General features: G+C 37.0%; 2 protein-coding genes across 11 annotated transcripts; one reads left to right on the plus strand and one right to left on the minus strand.

Annotated features, from left to right (window-relative positions):
- Positions 1–725: 725 nt before the first annotated feature.
- BBS4 (Bardet-Biedl syndrome 4) lies at positions 726–5724 on the minus strand. Of its 9 annotated transcripts, none has more exons than XM_086980019.1 (7): positions 5641–5680; positions 4424–4536; positions 3880–3963; positions 3302–3412; positions 2749–3123; positions 2082–2384; positions 726–1923 (listed from the first exon to the last, which is right to left on the minus strand). In XM_086980019.1, the coding sequence occupies exons 4-7, from the start codon at positions 3326–3328 to the stop codon at positions 1582–1584; spliced, it is 1047 nt and encodes a 348-aa protein (XP_086836145.1). In that variant the 5' UTR covers positions 3329–3412; positions 3880–3963; positions 4424–4536; positions 5641–5680; the 3' UTR covers positions 726–1581. The 9 variants fall into 9 exon arrangements, with proteins under 9 accessions (XP_086836145.1, XP_086836146.1, XP_086836144.1 ...); XM_086980020.1 differs by lacking the exon at positions 5641–5680 and adding an exon at positions 5431–5632 and having other exon boundaries at positions 4424–4530; XM_086980018.1 differs by lacking the exon at positions 5641–5680 and adding an exon at positions 5431–5632.
- On the plus strand, positions 5716–16541 carry LOC111245322 (cytosolic non-specific dipeptidase-like). Of its 2 annotated transcripts, XM_022793535.2 has the most exons (13): positions 5716–5809; positions 10002–10131; positions 11630–11763; positions 12127–12288; positions 13243–13322; positions 13600–13674; positions 13895–13981; positions 14148–14286; positions 14575–14780; positions 14881–14978; positions 15098–15244; positions 15604–15730; positions 16109–16541. In XM_022793535.2, the coding sequence occupies exons 2-13, from the start codon at positions 10100–10102 to the stop codon at positions 16253–16255; spliced, it is 1434 nt and encodes a 477-aa protein (XP_022649270.1). In that variant the 5' UTR covers positions 5716–5809; positions 10002–10099; the 3' UTR covers positions 16256–16541. The 2 variants fall into 2 exon arrangements, with proteins under 2 accessions (XP_022649270.1, XP_086836143.1); XM_086980017.1 differs by lacking the exon at positions 10002–10131 and having other exon boundaries at positions 5788–5809.
- Positions 16542–20520: the final 3979 nt, after the last annotated feature.

The raw sequence follows: 20520 nt of genomic DNA on the forward strand, positions 1-20520 counted from the left end.
TATAGTAATACTATAGGCAAAATAAGAAACGCAACAAAATTTGCACCGAGGTACTTACGCTAGTAAAATCTGAAAAAGATTCAGCTGTTACAGTTCATTTACTTCCTGAAAACGGTTTTGCGATCGATGTCAAAGTGGTAGTGACGCTTTGTTTTTGTGCTCGCGTTGGTACAAGAACGACACGTCGTTAGTTCAATAGATGTACCGGCGATAGCAGAAACGCGTTCTATAGATTAGCAAGCCATATTGTTTTCGGGGACTGTTATTCTCACGTAAACTAATTAACGTGCTCAACTTAAATCATGGAACTTGACTCCATATAACTGTATATAAGCCCGCTTCTACGGAAATGTTATCAATAAAAAGCAGCTCGTGGCGTTATAGCTTCAGCGTTTGCCATGCTCAGCCTATTACTCAATCAAATTATCATTCTATATTATTCCCAACGTAAACGCACCTGTTGATTACGATTTACTAAGTGTCTTTAAGATCAATAGTTCAGATTTTGAAAGAAAATACAATGTCACAATTACATATATAGTGCCATTAGCAAACTACAAAGTGCGACATAGTTCACGTTAAGGACCTTGCTAATATACCCGAGCTCCTAGAAACATAATCCTTACTGACCTTATGTAGAAGCCAAATAGATCTGGGATACCATAGTAAGGATCTTAGTGCACCGTGAGAAAATTATATTTCGATCAATTGAAAACAACTAATACTACAAATGAACGTTGAGTAGTTTAATTGACACATTTTTATTACCAGAAAGATGATTAAATATATAACATCGATGGCCGTGTGCTTTTTTCTAAGAAGATTTTATTAGGTAGCTGATCTATTCATTCACTGAGAAATGATGTAGGATTTCCAATTGCCAAATCGGAGTTTCACGAGAGGTCTTAATCTTATCTGTATTGCGGTCTCACCAGAACACATCAGGCCTAATTTATTTTATTCTCTTTAGTCGTTTCAACAAGAATTGGATTGATTCATGAATAAAGATCTTATTTATCGATCGCTTTAAACAAACTATATCCACTCTATGTCCATTTTTTTTTTTGTCATACACACAACCCCTTCCCGATAACCATAGGAAAGATGCTTTGACGGTAGCTACGTAACTTTGTTACTCATTGCGATAGTAACTACGATTGGACAACTACAGATAATGAGTGTAAAGACAAGAAGTTAAGAAAAAGCATCTTAGACTAAATTCTAATTTGCGATAAAAAAAGTTTATCGTTGTCGTGGTATGTGATCGGAACCTTAGAGCTCTACAAAATATTTTCCGTGATCCATATCCTATAAAGAAATGTTTACCGGTTCAAAGCAATCAAATATTTTTTCAAATCATGCTCGTGCACGCATATTGTTAAACATGAAAGCATTTGCTTTGTAACCTGTATAAAATCTGACGTAGAAGACGTTGAAGGTTGATATTGTGCCGTTGTACGCTGATCGCGAAGCGCTTTCGCCATCTTTAATCAAAGCTGAATTTGAAGCCTGTGCGACATTATGACCCGTATGTTCAGTTGACCTTCGTTTGTTGAAGTTCAGGCAACCTTTCACTATCTGTTACTGCCGCTCGGCATTCACTGAAGAACTGAGTTGCTTTTCTGGCGAAGTGACGGCCCGTTGTCTCCGAGGGTCACTGAATTCATCGGCCTCATCCTGACGATCGTCTAAAGCTAATCGTATAGTGTTCGCTATATGTATGAGGGATTCATTATCGAGCTGGCTCTCCTGGAAGGCTTGCAGTGCTTCCATTACAAGCTGGCGTGATTTGCCATTGCGAAACGCGCTTACAGCCATATTGATTGCAATTAGAGGATCTTGTGGCCTTAACTTTAAAGCCTGCTGATAGGCCCGCTGAGCGCTTGCCTCTTCACCCATGGTATCCAATGCCAAAGCACAAACCTGGAGAAGTTCAGTTAACAAAATTTTAACGAAGTCCATTAATAAATTGCAAAAAACATACGATGTTGATCTGATATAGTTTGTCTTACATTAAAAGGAAATCGTACATTGTTTTCGTAAGTCCTAACAGTGTGGCCTATAGCAATGTGAAGCCAAACCTGATATAGTTGTGATAAAGCCTCGTTATTATGATTAGCAAGGCCGAGGGCGATTGCTGCTTGGGCAAAATGAAATGCGGAAGCCCCCTGCTGCATCGTAAGATGGACTAGGCCAAGGTTGTAGAGCACTTGCCAATGAAACGGCCCGTAATATTGGGCCCTTTTCAAACAGCTGATGGCAGCAACGTATTTCTTCTTGGCGAAAAAACACATAGCAATATTGTTCCATAACGTAGCCGAATGTGGTCTTTGGGCACCCACTAATTTATATTTTGAAAGCGCTGCATCCAGATCACCGTAGCCCTAAAATAAGTTAATATTTTTCATTAATTATACACATATGTTAGAGCCTTGGTTATTTCTCACAATGCACAGCTTATCTATATGGATCTGGCACTAGCAGACCGAAATTTCCGAATAGACAATGTTTTTGAGCTGTACCCTGATGCATCAGGTTGTGTAATTTTTTGTTTGTGTGGTCTTGATAATCGGACAACTATCGATATAATGGTATGACACTGACTAACTTATGCTGCCATTCGAGCATGGAAAAAAGTCATAAATGTTAAGTTTGAGAAAAACCTAAGATTATGCGTTTTTCTTTCATGGCAAATGAGTGTTCATCAAGGTTATTTACATATATCTAGCCTTATTCATCTATAACTACCTGCAATATGTTAGCAGTAATTAATAATGCGTCTGGTCGCTGGGGTTGTCTTGTTAAGGCAACGGAAAGCCGCTCATAGGATTGTTGCGTCTCGTTATGGTACATCTCGAGAAGAGCAAGCTCGCTAGCCAACGATGCGCTGTTTGGAAATAATTCAGAAGCTTTTCGTAGGACACTTATGGCCGATGAAAGATCGCCCTGACGCCGAAGAAGTTGTGCTAGCTCAGAGTAGCTAGCTTCGGCCGGACGCAACTGTACGGCCGTTGTGAGCGCCCTCTGGCCGCGTTCTATTTGTCCAGTTCTTGCATAACATAAGCCCGCTCCATGTTGACTTTCCCAGTCTTTCGGTTGTAGTGTGATACATTGCTCGTAAACCTGTCAAAGGTTTTTTCATTTGAAAAATATTTTGTGTACGGCTTCATAAATAATAAAAGTACTTATATCTTGTAAGTTATAGAATCGTACTATAAAATAAAACAAGTAGGTTTTATTTTATATACATTGAGGAACAGTGGTAATACAGTACAATACGTTAGGAGAAATACAAAAATACCTCTGCAGCATCAAGATGTCGTCCCATTAGTAAATAACATTTAGCAATTTGTTTTAGTGTATCCGCAGACGGTCGAAGAAGAGCGCAGCTCTGGAATAGCTCTAATGCCTCCTAAAATATTAAAGTATACCATTAAACATAGCCTTGCGATGATCTTATTTAAGCAGATTTGTCTGCCGTAGTAGTGATAGAAGCATTTCCCAAATCAATATACTCAGTGAGGACACAATAAATACTAACAGACCTATGTGACATTACGTGATAGGATGATTTAGAAGCCGAATGGGTATAAAAGGCGATTTCTTTTGACCGAAAACCGTAGGGTAGATTCCACGCTTCACAAGCAAAACGTCAGCAGGATAGCCTTATGAGATATCCATAGGTCTCTTTAGTAATTAAAGTTGATTCTATGTTGTGATAAATACAGTAATCTAACACGGTTTTTTATGAAGACAGCCATAATTAAATGCATGTGAGCCTCTGATACATTTATCGACTGGCCAGTCAGCTGGAAAGCAAGGATTAGTGGAATAAAAAAAACACTCTGTTTTATTAATGTCTCTAGAGGGCAACGTTACCTGCAATTTGCCCTGTTGGCGTAGCAACAAAGCATTTATCGTGAGAGGATAAAGCGAAAGCCCGGCAGACTGCGATAGAGCTTCCTTGCAAAGTTTTTCGCAATTTTCAAGGTCACCCCGCACAAAACACCAATGTAACAGCCAATTTCGGCGTTCATGAGATTGAAATTCACCCATTTCAAATTAATAATAAATTTTCACATAAACCTATCTCGAAAGGGAATACACACGATCTCAATGTCAATTAATTAAAACACCATACAATGACCAATCATTTCGGTTTAGATGCATTGTCTACACACTCTGGTAGCTAATATTGGGTTATTTGTATCAATACCGTTGTGTGCCACTTCTCCGAGAATAAACTGTGCAAAATATTTTTTACAAAGTTGTCACTTCTATCGTTGCCGACTTGCTTATTTAAATAGCCCAGTAGGATTTTATAATCTAACCGCTATTCCACAAAAAGTCGATGCTTATAAGCTCTTCGATGTCATCCGAGGGCTTACTACAAAGTGGAAATGTTGATTTGCTCTTGACTCACGAATCAGGGATTTCGCGTGTTGTGACAACGGAGCTTCGTGGGTTCGCCATCGGGGGCGCCACCCGGTAACTATTCCAGTAGCTCCATACCTGCTAGACAACCTTTATCTACAACTTCAAGTATAGAAATAACAAAGCAAATCTAATTAGAGCTATTTGAAATACGCATGTATATGTATATATATATATATGGAATGATACATGACTTCTGCAGTCTAACCACACTATTTAACAGAAATGTGCAAGTTTTTGAGCGCATATCGAAGTCTGGATCATAGAAAAACATTGGAAAAACATTTTTAAACGTTTAATATACATGTGTTTCGTATAAAGAGAATTCAAACTGGTGGCCGAAATAGAGGATACTTTAGAATATAGTTTTTCGTTTCTACTATCAACTCCGACATGAATTTTGCACAGAAAATAAATGTTTGACCAGAGAGAAAAACTGTGTTGTAAATTAAACTTTAATCTTTTATAGACACGCCGATATTTACTAGCTGCGTATTCATTATGCCCTTAAGAACATAGTAATTATAAGATACAATTAAGAATAATTAACCATAAGAAACAATTTCTAGTAATTAGACATTGTCTTCGGACAACTTATCCTGTGGCCAAGTCAACTTGTGTAAATTAGTAGTAAACTTATCTTGGCGATATAATCGTTGACATTAGCTGCTTGTGATCCACTGATATTGTGAGATTGCTTGTGAAATGCTTTTAACACAGTATTACAGATTCTATACAATTTACTATTCTGAATATGCACATAGACATCATCTTAGTTGTTATATGTATAGTTAAAAAGTAGATAAAAATCAAATTAAAGCTGGTCACCCAGAAGCGCCTTTTTTTTTACCTATATTTTTATATACTTCATATATACATATATATACTTTGAAAAAATAAACAAGTTTTTTCCATTGACTGTGTCAGTATTCGAATTTTTACTGAACCTTACAAGAAGGCATCTCAGAACACAGTAAATATAATACAAATATGTACAGTAAACTGTTGTTAGGTTGTAGGTTTAGGCGATAAAGGTCGAGGTTGAATAAAGTTGTTGAAAGCGAGTCCCACACTGCTTCAAGCGGAATAGATATCGTTATCTAGCAGGGCGAGCTCTTAACAAAATAGAACACAACAAAAAAAAAACGATTCTCAGCTTGAAACCAATCAACGTTACCGACAATTCACGTCGGTTGATCTACTAACTCGAACTTAAACTGTGATGGGTTAGATGCCCGTACCCGGGAGCGCCTTCTCGTCTTTGTATACCTTTGTAAACCCAATCAAGAGAGGGTAGTTCCCTCTCCCAAAATCGTCTGCCAGGCATCACAACAATTACTTATGACAAAATCAGACCTGTTTCATGCTTGTTTCGGTGAGTTTTGTTTTTCATCGTTATAATTTTATTACGGCAGTTTTTGTACGGTAATCAACCTTTTACTTAAAATGTGCTGTCAATTGAAGACAGTGATATTCATCGGTATTTTCACGATGGACACATTAAAGCCGATGAAGTCTTATCAAATGTTCATAATAAGCTGATCAAATGCCCACCTTGTAACGTTAATTACTTAATACTCAATATTTATTAACGGCCAGTTTAAAACCGGAGGAGAAATACAATGTTGTTGGTGTGCGTTGACAATATTAGGTCGACCAACTAAGTAACAAATATTTAGAAATCTCATTCAGTTTGCTTGTGCATGGACCCCAATAACGCATTTGTTAGTGGTCCGATACATGTTGCTACAGCGAGCACGCAAAGCAGGAAACAAGCGATTGCGATAAATTCGATTTGCCAACGAATGAATAGCTAGTATAGATTGAAGATTGATTGAGAGCGCAAGCCACTCTTGAAAGCAAACTGACATTAATCCTATTGAAATACCAGCAGTAATTGCTGTTGTTGCTCTGGACTCGTTTTACCATCACTACTATTCTGGCTTTATTGTTTGAAGAATTGTTTACCAATATTTTTTAATATTTGCGATTAGAGTATTCTTAATTTCGTAAATACGAAAATGTGTGATTCCTGGGAATGTCGCAGTAGCGGTCGTAATGAACGCCGCTTTGGTTATTGCTGGATGTATTTTACCGATAGTGTTTAACTAGCGTATTCGATTTGATTATGCTAAAAAGATATTGATGAACGGATATTAGCATAGTGTCTTAATTAGTTAGTTATTATACTTTTTCTCGGTATTTTTAGTTATTATACCATCAAACACTGTATCGTTATAGAACTTTCTTTCGAGTTTTTTCAAAATTTAGTACAGATTTAGTGCAAAATGCACTTTTAAGACGACCCGTGAGACATTGTTAAATGATGAATTTTCCTATTTAGTGGAAGTAATGAATTTCACGAAATTAAGCATTACATGATGTGCATTGCATCAAACTGAATGCACCTATGTACTATACAAGCAAATATATATATATATATATATTTTTTTTTTATATACGATTCCATTTAAGCTATTCAAACCTTGTAGCGTGCGTTACCCACGTTCTAAATTGTCAATAGCAGTATTGGTAAGTTAGCTGGTTAATGTGCCGCTGTTGTTACTATGACAACATACATGTATTTGAAAAGTTTTGCATTATATGTACATGAATAATGAGTGTCACACACAAACAAGAAATCAATTTGTAAAGCTATTTTTGACGATGTAATCGACGATATATCGTACTGTTTGATTTACTGATATTGTGAATTTGGCTGTGAAACGCCTTTTTCAACTTGGTACCACCCTGAATATGTATGTCATAAGTAAGTTATATGTACTTTAAGAACTGCAGGCCAAAATGAATAGAAATTATAATTTTATTCTATGACCCTTTCTACCTATATTATCTCATTTTCCACTACTTACTCGGTCTTTGCCTTTCTGCGGAATGTTACAGTAAAATCTTTCAATACATATTGAATGTAAGACAAATTTAACCAGTTTACTATTACACAACGTATTATAAATGAGTACATAAAAAGACATAAAACTACTAAAAACTAGACTAAAACTAAAAAACAGGTTCGTGGATATGAGAGACTCTAATAGTCGTCTGATTTTATACTGCTACATAAACTCGCTCCGTATCTTGCACGTTACATAGCATCAGACCGTGGGTAGGTGGTCAACTTCTTCAATTGCGTTGGTATTACTGTAATGGTTCCCACAATTGAATATTCCCAAATACGAAGTTATACAAAATTGTTGAATGAGCTGCAGATATTCTGCGCCTATACAATAGCGTCCCTCCATTTAAATACTGTACTCTGTTGAACCAACATGGTTAATTGTAAGAATCATGGATAATCTGATTTTCTAATGGCGTAAATAAGAGCGGAATAAATGGTTAACGAAATGTGTTTGAATTTAAAATCTCTCAATACCAGTGCACTTCCCTTACGTGGCTAGCATTTAGAATAGAAAGAGCTCAGCAACGAAGAAGCAATTGGCCAGCATGAACTTATTTAACAATTATATGTCAAGATTTCATTTTTAGTTAAAATGCTTGTGTCAATGAATATCTTGTATTATCATTATTCTAGTATGACCTTAAAGCATGTTATAGATAGACTTTTTATTTCTTATTTCGGTCCTAGTACACTAATGTTTTTGATGTGGTACAACTGACCTAACCTAGTACGGGTACATTGTCCTGGTTAATGTTCCTGTAGCCAAGTTTATCCTTCAAAAAACAATCCTCAGAGATCTTTATTGCATTTCGTACATGGGAGTGCAAAACAAGATCTTAGAGGTGGTATAAGTCTTAAATCTCATGCTGTAATTAGAGATCCAAATGTCATTACGTCAATCTTTCTAACATATTCTAAAACGACATACGGCGTATGTTGCGCTTCGTACGACGCAAGATTCCAGCTAAAGTCCTAATCTATACGCACTCGTATACACTATACGCTTTACTACACGATATATATCTATACGCTGTTTTGTATACGCAGGGAGCGTTATGACCTACGCAGCGCCCTGATCAAAAGTAAAGAGCTTCTTGAATACATTTGCCAGAGGAGCAGCACATAAGTGCCAATGTAAAAGGGATCTGCTTAAGATTACATCTATTTTAAATTGCTTTAATATTATTAAGTGATGCTTATGAAGATGGAGAAAAACAGCTGAATATGGTCGAAACGTTGTTTCGTATCATCGAAGCCAGCCATACTTAAAAAATGTCTTAGCAAAATTCGTAGCAACAAACGATACGTAAACGATTTTTTCTCATATAAGGTATCGCGTATACTAAGAATAAATGCTACACAAGTCTTGTTTTATAAAGATTAACTAAATGTTTTTAACAAAAGAGCAAACATATATATTTTAAACTCTCACTTTCTCTTTCCCTGGATGCAATATATGGCGAAGGCTTGAGTAGCAGTCGAAGTATTTCAAAACACCTCACATGATCTCAGGTTCCGAGGTCGCTCTTCTTCGCTACTGTATAAACAAGCTAGACTAATACTTTTCGGCTAACACTCTCTCGAAGATGTTGCCGTTTTTTTTTTATTGAGGGCTCTATACCTTGATTCTGTCAGAATCGAGTGGTATATAAGAGAAAATATACCAGCCACCAAGTTATTGTAATAACATTGATAGAAGGCATATATAAGGAGATTCTGAGCAAAGGTTACTAGTACGTATAGTAATAGTCCGCTTAATATGTAATCATTATTATTACTAGAGTAAATGATGTGAAAATCAGAATGTATTGATGGCATAAACGATAGTCACAGGCTTTTGAAAATCAGTTAGTTAAAAAATGTTCTTTGGAAAATCGCAATGCAGGGAGCGGCTGCGTTGATTGACTTTCGGGTGATTTTCTGGTCATGTATAACATGTATTATAAATTATATTACCTAATTTATCATTATTTAGTTGATGTGATTGTTCTTAAAGTTAGATTTATTTCCATATCTTATTTGAAACCAAGATCCTTTCGTGCTCGCTCTTCAAAACTGTTTGGAATACATCTTGAATCGAGTTCGACCGAAACAAAATCAAGCGTGTTATCGCTTTTTTTTGCATTTCTTTGTCCTTAAACAAGTGAGAAAAAAGTAGGTTCATCTACAACAGTATTAACGTACTTATTTGTGTAGCACGATAGCGAAAAACCGCGTCAACTATTCTTGTTTCATTGCTACCGCAAAATTTGTAAGTTACGCCTAAGTGAGTGATCCATAGTGGCTCTGTATATTAGGCAGTGTTCTGTAGTAAACGCCATAGGTCAGGTTAATCCGCAGACTTTTGCTTAACAACTGCGGAAACAGGGGGCACAAATTCAACATCCGAGGGCATTTGCATGAGTAATGCAAGAAAATCCTGCGTTGCCAACTTTAAAGGGCCACCTATGAAAATCCCTCACGGAGCGAATCGAGTCTTTCAGTTCGATCGATGGTACCTTTTACACTTTCTTAATCCATCTAGAAACACCCCTTCCCAAATCGAAAACTTTATGATGACTGCCGTTCTTATACGAGGAAGCGTTACCGGCCGGTTATGTCAGGTTTATTGGGTAAGTTAGCCTTTTTCATGAAGGCTTCGTTCTTGCAGCGTGTTCCACCGTCCTGGGATTTTGTTGCTGACTCGTATTTCGAAAGCATACTTTTGACGTCAATAGATCGTTAGCACGACGACAACCAGTGATCAACATGACCGCAAGTGGCATCGATGTTGTAATCGGGTGAGTTTTTGGTATCTGGGAGATTCGTATCGATACAGTATTTTTACTGTTATTTGTGTTGTATCGTCAGCAATAAACAGTAAATTCGTATTTGATAAACTTATTTCCATAGATCTATATAACATAGGACAATGTTTTACGAAGGCCTGATTTCGAGGCCCAAACGGTAAGCAGCTTACTTTTCAATCTAGTTGGAGAGTTCAATGCATTCATAGCGGCGTCCGTATACAAACATCTGATACCGTTCGTATCAGATGTTTGTATCTCCGTCTAAATCATTACACTGTCTTTTTGGGCACTATTTATTCTTAAAGAGGCATCATGGTAAACCACTAGCGTTTGGTTGATTACGAGATCCGATAATTACAGAAGTGTAGCATCCCTATGATACTAATAACGCTAACGGTTTATTCTAAATATTAATATGATTATGCAATCTCATAAAGACGCCTGCAAGCCATAGAGTTGCGTGTGCTCCTCATAACTGTAGTAATAAAAAGATAGCTTTTAGCACGTTAGTTTAAACACTCTTTAAACCTGGTCTGCTTTTACACTTTACAAATTAGTTGTATCTAATTTTTGCCTTCGATTTTCATAAGCCGATTTAGGTTGTGGATGTGTGATAAAAAAAAAGTAATAAATTATGCACTTAAAATGCAACATTAATAAACATTTTATTACAAGGGTGTCACTTCAAGACTCCTTCATTGAAGTAAATAAAAACATCATGCATATACCGTGATTGATGTGCTGATTCACTGCAAAAACAAAGCGGTCTAAAGAGGGCTTGTTTAGATCTATCAGTACTGATATAAAATATGATCGTTGAATTTTACGAACTTATATGGTGTAATAGGATAATGATATATGAAATACTTCGTAGCCCGCCAGTCCGATTCAGAGTCAGCCGTTGATTTGAAATGAGTTGAGATGAAATAAAAAAATACAATGATTTATCTTTACGGTAAAAATGAGACCTACTTATTTTGTGCATAAGAATATATTGTCATTTTTAGTTAGCTCTTTTTATAGTACCTTGGTACTAGGCTCATTATTTCTCTATTACACAATCATTACACGCTTGTGCGTTTATTTGCTTGAAGAGATGTATAATTTTAAAAATAATTTGATTTCTAATCTAAACAAACCTAAAAAAAAGCGATTTATTCCCTTTTCACAAACATAGCTGTTGACGTTTCCGCGCCGGCGACATATCCGCCTCGTTTCAATTAGATTGTATATGTAACTTTACCATCAACATCAAAATTTAGACTTATGCGAACTGTCAGGCCTTATCCGTTTTTCCGGTACGAAGGAAAAGGAATAAAAAAAAGTGCACAAATTCACCCATCGAAAAAACCGGTAAAATAAGAAATCCGTTCCCATGAAAAAGTGTTTTCTATTGCATGAAGGGGTATATCGTATTATGGTACTCAATTCCTTATCCTGTTTTTAGGCTACTTACCTAATATTCGTACGTTGTTATATATCCTTCCAGCTATTTGGATGCCCATCAGAAGGAGTATATTGATCGCCTCGCTGAGGTGGTCGCAATCAAATCAGTATCAGCATGGCCGGAGTTTCGTCCGGACGTCATCAAAATGGTGAACTGGATGAAGACCAAACTTGAAGGTGGGTCATTTTATAGTCAAACGCAGCGTGAACCCTTTACAAAAACAGCTGAACCTATAATGCTTATCTTGTACGTAATGTAGGCCTTATACACGTGTGGCAAAAGGATAACAACTTATATATGTGTTGTAATAATATATATATTCAAACAATGTATATATATATATATATATATATATAGGTTTTCAAATTCTGCGGCAAATTACATGTTTTATAAACATACTAGTTGGTATCCTATGCTCCATGTATTTCTTTCATTGATTTAAGCTCGACACTTAATTTAAGCTCACTTTTTATTATTGACGGTTGTTTAGTATATGCGAGTAAATCTATTGTGTGCCTTCATGTATTTTTGAATTTCAGACTGTGGGGCGAAATGTGAACTCCGTGACATCGGACAACAAACTCTCCCCGATAAGTCTCAAATTCCATTACCCCCAATTCTTTTAGGGAGCCTGGGAGAGGATCCTGCTAAGAAGACCATCTTACTATATGGCCATCTCGACGTTCAGCCTGCTCTTAAAGGTGAGTTCAGACATTAACGGCAGGGTGAAGTTGATACAAAAAGAAACTTATTTTTATTAAAAAAATAAATTCAGTCTGAAAGCCGCCTGTCACAGCATCAATCCTGAATACAAATTTAATTTGTATAAATATCCATCACGGCTGAGTTTAACTACAGCACGTAGTGGATGTGGGTATTCCAATAAAATATTAAAGTGTAGCAAAAACCAGGGAAGTGAAAGTAAATCGACGGTCGTATTGAACAATCGATAACGAAGCTAAATGTTGATCAGACTTATGTATTGATAATTACGTGTATACTGATAAAGCATATCTTACTGTTTGAATTCGATTACTTTTGCGGTAGTTATATCTATAAAGTAAGAATTAGGCAACATGCGGTTGATAGTACCTTCGTACCCGTTAATCTTAATCCTGACTTACATATATATCGAATCATTAATGTCGTATCGAATACTTAATGCCTGGTATTAAGGTAAAATAAGATGTCAAGGACTACGCAGTCCCTGAGTTGACCATATGTTCTTGCTCCAAAATCAATCAAGGTTTATTGTAATAGCTTCGCGTTCAGTATCTATCTATATGCAATTATATTATAAATGTTATTCACTATGAACTGTGTTTTTTTTAAATAAAGTGAAAAAGGCGTTAGTGATTAGCATTAATTAAACATTTCTAAGTTTCCGTGAATATTTGTATAGATAAAAATTCATAACATGAACGGGTACGGCGGTTTCTTACTAAGGCATAAACGGTGACTCGTCTCCTGAGTTCAGATCTGAATTTGAATTTGTGTATGCTGACCATATAGTCGATCTTCTTGTTTGAAATCCCCGACCAGTTTTCTTATGATATACACAGCATCGTTACCTGTTTTTTTATTGCTATATGTAGACTGATCGTAAACAGGTATATGTTGAGTTAAAGTAATATTGTGTTGTATTTTTATTTAAGAGGATGGCTGGGACACAGAACCTTTCGTTCTAACGGAGAAGGATGGCAAGCTCTATGGACGAGGCGCCACAGATGACAAGGTAATTTCTGTCTAATGAACAGAACTTCGGCGTATAAATATTGCTTTAATTTTTACAGCTTCCAGATTAATATATGATAAATGCTTCGCCCCTCAGAGCTGTGTAATGTTTCATGATAGTTAAAGCTGAACACTGTAGTCTATGACCGAAAAACCGTAAAAATGAGCCTGAAACTGTGTCGATACTCATCGAATGAGATGAAATGTCCTTTTTCTCGCTACTTAATTATTGAACCTGTGTAGCACCGTTGATTAACAGTTCCAATGCTTCATGACAGGGTCCTGTTCTGGGGTGGCTCCATGTAATCGAAGCTTACAAGGCAACAAAGACTCCTCTCCCGGTCAACCTCAAGGTACTCCTCGTTTTAAAGACTGAGATTTCTAAGATCATGGCATACATCTGCTATTAATTGAGAACGGCAGGAGTGTTTGTTTTGTCAATATTCACTAAGTAGTTCGGTTATTATGGCAGAGTTGATACAGTGGTCTTGGTTTTCATTATTTGAAAAAAAGCAGCCTTTATAAAAAAGCACCCTTTGTTACTTTTTAAAAATGCAAGCATGTGTTTTGTAGTTCTGCTTCGAGGGAATGGAGGAATCGGGCTCTGAAGGTCTGGACGAGTTGCTTTTGTCAATGAAAGGGGGTGACTTCTTGAACAAGGTACGTAGGCCGCATCCAATTGTATTTTCGCGAATCGTCGATGTACCGTAGAAGGGAAAAGTAGTTATTAAAGAACAAATAATAATGATGACGATCGCGTACTGATCCTGACCTTCGCCACTAAAATTTAATTAATTTTTGATGTGTTACTTGGCAATGACAACAGGTAGACCACGTATGCATTTCCGATAATTACTGGTTAGGAACGCAGAAGCCTTGTCTCACCTACGGCCTGCGGGGGCTTATTTATTTCGGGGTTGAAATTGAATGCTCCGATAAGGATCTGCACTCTGGGATCTTTGGAGGTATGATTATTTTACATAAATCAATAGAAATTTAAACTTGCTTAGGTTCTTGCTGGTAATAATATATGTATGTCATGCCGTTTACATAAACAGTCTTCTCTGATAGGCTTAGAAGTATGTGTTTCGAAATATGATAATAAGAAAACATATCTTGGAAAATTGCTTTACCATTATCGCCCAAATAGCTCCAGAGCATGCCTTCCATTGTTTAGGATGTTCGGGAGAAATTACAAGGATTTATTAGTAAATAGTATCAGCACATTTTCTTAATTTGTCATACGCAACTAGGAACGGTCCACGAAGCAATGAACGATTTGATGTGGGTGATGTCGCAACTGGTTGACGTAAACAACAAAATTCTCATTCCTGGCGTCATGGACGATGTGGCTCCCATCACTCCCGAAGAGCAGAAGCTTTATGAGAAGATCGATTTCGACCTCAATGAGTACCAGAAAACTATCGGATGCGAGAAACTTGTCCATCATGGAAAAAAGGTGGGTGTGAAAAAATGCATGCGGCATAGGTAAGTATAAATTACTGTTCATCTTCAAAAGTAACGTAATGTCACAAACAGTGTATATTTTTTTTGTCTAGGACGAGTGTTTGCAGGCGAGATGGCGAAACCCTTCTTTGTCCATCCATGGAGTTGAAGGTGCCTTCTACGGGCCAGGAGCGAAGACTGTTATTCCAAAGTAAGTCGTACACCAAGCATGACTTAATTCTATATTTAGCTCCTAGTAAAGGTAAAATCAAGTGTGGACTTCCTTTCCTTCGAAACATTTTTGGGAACTTTGCTTTGCGACTCTTACAGGAAAGTTGTTGGCAAATTCTCCATCCGACTTGTGCCTAACCAGGACCCGACTAAGATTGGCAAGATTGTTTTGGACTACCTTAACGAGCTGTGGAAGAAACGCGGTTCGCCTAACAAGTTCCGCCCTTTCATCTTTTCAGAAGGACGGTGAGATTACATAAAATTAATCAAAATAGACGCTTCAGAAAAAGGAGGGAGTGGTTTATTTACACTGAAAAAACTGACCCTCTTAAATCTGATGTGTTTTTTATTTTTTTTAGTTTCTAATGTGACAGGGCATTTTGCAATAGTGTCCATTTAGTTTACACCTTATTCACTGAAAAATGAATTATGTGAAATGCGTCGTGGGGAGCATTAGCTAAGTGACATACCAATATACCTTTGGTATCGTCGTCAATATGGCTTGTGTTAGCAATTATCATTTAAGCAATATGAATAGACGATAAAGAGATGTGCATTTTAATCTAACCTTATGCGCATTGCATTTGTTGTTGATGTCTTGGCAGATCGTGGGTGTCGGATCCATTTCACCCGAACTTCCAAGCCGGATCCCGTGCCACGCAGAAAATCTACGGTGTTGAGCCAGACTTTACGCGCGAGGGTGGTTCAATTCCTGTAACTCTGACGTTTGAGGTAGGAAATGTTTGGTATAAGAAGGCTGCGAGTTAAACACGTGTCCAGGTATCCGTTCGTGAATGACAAAGTTTAATGTACATCGAATTGCTTTGTGCACACGCTTCTTTTGGAATTTTTGTGAACATTCTAAAATATGTCAGAAAAATATTATATAATATTATATAATATTTTTCTGACAAAAGCTACATGATGGTGACCTTGTTGTTTAGCTACAAAAATGGCATAGATAAGGAAAGATACACTATAATTGGTTCTCCAAAATTTGCGAGATAGTTTTGCAAATCAATGAGGAATTCCTACGATATTTGCTGTATCTGTCTATTCCTTCTACATTTATTCCGTTTATAGCACTACTGTTCACCTGTGTTGTTACAGGAGGTTACTGGAAAGAACGTGCTTCTACTGCCAATGGGTCAAGCTGACGATGGAGCTCACTCGCAGAACGAAAAGATTTCAAAGAGAAATTACATCGAAGGCACCAAACTGTTGGCCGTCTATCTTGATGAGGTGTCTAAATGCTAAGAAGGATCTGGAAAAAATATAGGATTATCGTGACAGAATAGAGCCACAATTACTGACAAGTTGAAACTTTTGATATTGTACCACTAATAGTCTTTTGATAATCAGTCATTAATGTGTAAACTGATATTAACGTCAGTGAACGCGTGACACACGATGGTAACGTGAAAATCGTGCCTGATGCACCTTAACTCTAATGTATGGTAAGCAAAAGTGAATAAATATATTATATATATAAATATAAAGCTTGATATTAAAAAAACAATGATGCTATAATGCTGAAACTGAAGGCACAGTGTTTTCAGTTATGATGTGATCTGTGCAAGTTGTTTGTATTATTTGGTAATGTCTTGTAGGACCAGTAATCAGTCAAGGCCTTTGGTGTATGAATATATTCATGGATAATTTCAATAGATTGCAAAAGCTGATTACAGTTTAATAATAAGACAAATGCATGCCATGGGACAATCCAATCGGTGGGTATTCAACAACACGCAAAAATTTGGGCTTTGTTATCTCGTGATCTTAGGAGGGCGATACTCGTACCTTTGTTTGTTAACTAATCTTCGGTAGTAATATACATAGTAATATATTTAAATTTTAGAACGCTATTTCTGGAAAATTATTGAATTTTAGAATTTCACTAATAAGATCAGGTGTTAGTTATATGACGCAGGGGCTTTCTTCTGAAGTCCATAGCACGAATATGCGTGCATACCTACATTTATTTAATAAAGTCTCGTTTATACCGAAATGCTAATAATTCATATTACATACATATACGGTAATGTATTTCCATCGCTGGCTTTTTTCCTGAAATTATTGTGTGGTTTTAGTATGATTAATTAATTCGGCTTGCAAGCACAACTTTTTGAGCTTAATTTTTAAGAGATATCGAAATCAGTAAACACGTTGGGATTTCCTGTAAACTTGGCAAATAATCCAAGTGGCGGAAGTTTACAAATATACCTGGGCTAAGGGTATTCAGGTTTTTTTTTCAAAAAATTGTATAGAAATAGATTTTGACTGAGTAGATTATTCAGGCAAACTGCATCCTATTGTTCTCTGAAATTAATGTTTCTGGAAGCCCTCAACTCACATTTTTACAGCAGCCGTGAGTCAGGTGTTAGTAGTAAGCAAAATACGGTTGAATTGATATATTTACTTCATACAAATCGGGGTAGATTACCACTGATAAATTAGGTTAAAAATATGAATCTACTTTTTTTTTGTTTTTTGTTGGAACTAAAATGAGTTTAGTCTTAAGCAGCTTTCTAATTTAGAGCACAATTGCGAGCTTTAAAGTTAGAAAGGGTCATCAATTTTATGAAAAAATTTCGTCATGAACTCCACGATTCGAACTGGTCGTAGCGTATATATAGCCGTTGATTGTAGTACGTTTGTAGGACGTATGGTGACGATGCTTTTTGCCTTACGCCGAGTACACCTGTAAGCATGATGTACCGTGGGTAAATGGTCCGATCGTGCGTTTTTCGTTACAGGAAGGGAATCTGATTCCTTTAGAAATTGCAGCTGAAACTGGTGTCTACGATTCATGGACAGTAGAAAGGTCAACTATACATCGTTCTACAGTTTATCGGGCCGTGTGGCATTCACGAACCGAAAAATACTCAGTTGTTGAATGAGATCTCTTCGAAGGAAAATGGTTTGGCACAAAAAGAAGTCATTAAGTTGTGAAATACTGCCAAGGAAAAGAAGGAAGCCAATTTAAGGAAAGCTCTCGAGAGCGCAGCTCGTCTCTGCGTGAATCAAAATTTTGTCGCATACAAAGAGAAGTTTTGTTTAAGGCCACTGATCGCCGATCACATGATTCGTATCCACCGCACACAAGTGGTGCAATTTAGGGCATCAATTTCATTCGGTGCAAGATACCCGATCATATTATTAGAGATATCTGACAGAAATTCTGATTAGAATTGTCGGAACTCTTCTTTTACTGGTTATGAAGGAGATCCAACACTATCATCGTTAACGACAGATTTGTTTGTTCATCTGAAAAACGTGTTAGAACACATCGATCCTAAAAAGCCCTTCACAGAAAAGTAGTGAATGGTAAAATACGATGCTATGTTTGCTTTTTATATTGACCGCCCAAAAGAAGTTTGGTACCTCAAGCTATTTTCAGGGTTTGAACAAGAGATCTACCTCAGCTGTATCTGATGGCTTAATACTGGCTATTGTTGCATTAATTAAAGTGTCTAACTGGCAGTCGCTTCCGCAACGAAAAATGGTTTTGTTCCATAATGGATAGGATCGCCATTAGTAGCAGGGTCTTTACAACGCTAGACGTTAACTTATGACGTTAGCTTATTATATCGATACTAAACTACAACCTATGTACCAAATCTAGGTAGTAAAGATTAGCATCTAATCAATATAGATTAATCCAAATTACTACAGGTCAATATGAATTCGGGAAGAAGGTGTGATAGTTTTAGTTACTATAAAATCAAAGCATTATACAATAATTACCGTTTACCCTGTAAAGTATATTCTAATCATATTAGTGAGTTTCAAAGTTGACGATCTAACGCAGCAATCTTACGTAGGTGGGTTCAGAAGAACCTATTTTCTTCATGCTCTAAAATATCGTTGTGTTAGTTGATAGCACGCATCATTCTAGATGTTAGTTTAGCTATAATCCAGCCTTATTCAAAATATGTGTCCATTAGTAGAAATATTCTAAAAGGCTATTTGAGTCTGAGTAACTGAGTTCGTTAAGCATGCATTTCACGCAAACCAGAGGGCACCCGCCGCTAAAAAGCCTTCCTGTTTCTGCTATGTGGGAGACATACATGCGATCGCAGACGTCGCTGGCAATAGACTGAATCGATACGAGGTAATATTTCTGTTCTCAGATGATTTCCTCTACAACGTCAACTATCTGCTCAGCTCGAAATTACAGAGAACGAACACGAGCAATTTTCTAGGATGGGAACATTTTGGGGGCATAGACGCGTGACTTAAACGGAACATCTGGAATCACTTGCGTACGTCCTTCCTTACTTGCCAGTAGCATAGAGAAAAACAAACGGAGTAAGTATAACGTTCGCATAAACTGAGTAAAGTTAAATGGGATATACAGTTCCAGGATCGCCAATTAGTTTTGCCTAACTGATTAGCCTGATTAGTCTTAACTGATTGAATACAGCCACTTCACCCCACCAATCTTGTTTACATATCATGTATTATTCGGGATAAGAGGTGACCGCTGTAGGCATAGTAATTGACCTAGCCATGTTTTATGTCATTTCCAAGTACTCACATAGTATATTCGTCCTCTCCGTATCAACGACGGCAATTCTCACAGTGGGTCTTCACAGGATCTTCAGAGTTATACGACGTGGTTCTCAAAGAGATTCCTCTGTCTTTACAGTGGGTTTGTTTTAAAATCCTCTACCCCTCGGACTAATTCCGGTTAATTTGGTAGGCAGGATTCTTTGTCCTCATAGTGGCTTAGTAGAAAACTGGTAACGTGTTCGACTATCAATCTAGGAGATACTACTTGGAGATCTAGGCTCGAGCCCGCGTGCGGACATTTTGTATCGTGCTGGGAACTGGCCGTCTGATAAAATACCTAATGGCGATATCGAACAAAAAGCGCAAAAGATAGATAGGATCGACAGCATCCGAAACGCGTATGATTGTGCTTTGCACTGCAATTTGTTTAACAGAATAACTTAGAATTATATATTAAGACTTCTGCTATAAGTATTCTTTTGTGGGAAGTTATAGGTGACGTCAAGAAGAATAATTTATTCAAATTTATTTAATAGGATCATTAATTTAATGATCCTAATCAGTGCCAAACAAGGCTTTGTTGATGTCACAATTTGCTCGTTAGACGCCGACCAAAATGTAGACTTCTACATAGTTTGTTTTTACGGGATAGAGTAAAACATAGTTATCTTTAACAGAGAATCTCCACTTTGGGTGGTTGCTGTCAACTATTAGTTGCGTCAAGCTACTAACAGAAGCAAAATTTAGAAATAGTTTTTTACATTATATGCTAGTTTTTCCTTATAGACTGGTTTGCAGGAGGGCAGTTCGTATTATCAGGTAGTTGTATCCTTTCGTAAATCGCAAATTTGACTTTCTGTGCTAGTTTTACCTTAGGTCCTTAGGCAGTTAGTAATGGGCAAGCACTAACGTTGTTGTTTAGGGGCAGTTAGTATATCTCCACCTATTATTTGTCGCCCGTTCGTTTTTGTTACAGAAGAGGCGAATATGATATTAACACTCGACCG

The sequence above is a fragment of the Varroa destructor genome, unplaced genomic scaffold, assembly GCF_002443255.2.
Source record: "Varroa destructor unplaced genomic scaffold, Vdes_3.0 BEIS01000002.1, whole genome shotgun sequence".
NCBI classification, from domain to species: Eukaryota; Metazoa; Arthropoda; class Arachnida; order Mesostigmata; family Varroidae; genus Varroa; species Varroa destructor.

Bases quoted from the DNA above. Each gene is read 5' to 3' on its own strand.
- BBS4 (XM_022791778.2), bottom strand. From the start codon at position 4,056: ATGGGTGAATTTCAATCTCATGAACGCCGAAATTGGCTGTTACATTGG. The intron at 3,413-3,879 runs GTAACGTTGCCC...TTAATATTTTAG, and splicing joins GCCAACAGGGCAAATTGCAG to GAGGCATTAGAGCTATTCCA. The intron at 3,124-3,301 runs GTATTTTTGTAT...AACCTTTGACAG, and splicing joins GACATCTTGATGCTGCAGAG to GTTTACGAGCAATGTATCAC.
- LOC111245322 (XM_022793535.2), top strand. From the start codon at position 10,100: ATGACCGCAAGTGGCATCGATGTTGTAATCGG. The intron at 14,781-14,880 runs GTGGGTGTGAAA...TTTTTTGTCTAG, and splicing joins TTGTCCATCATGGAAAAAAG to GACGAGTGTTTGCAGGCGAG. The intron at 15,731-16,108 runs GTAGGAAATGTT...GTGTTGTTACAG, and splicing joins CTGTAACTCTGACGTTTGAG to GAGGTTACTGGAAAGAACGT.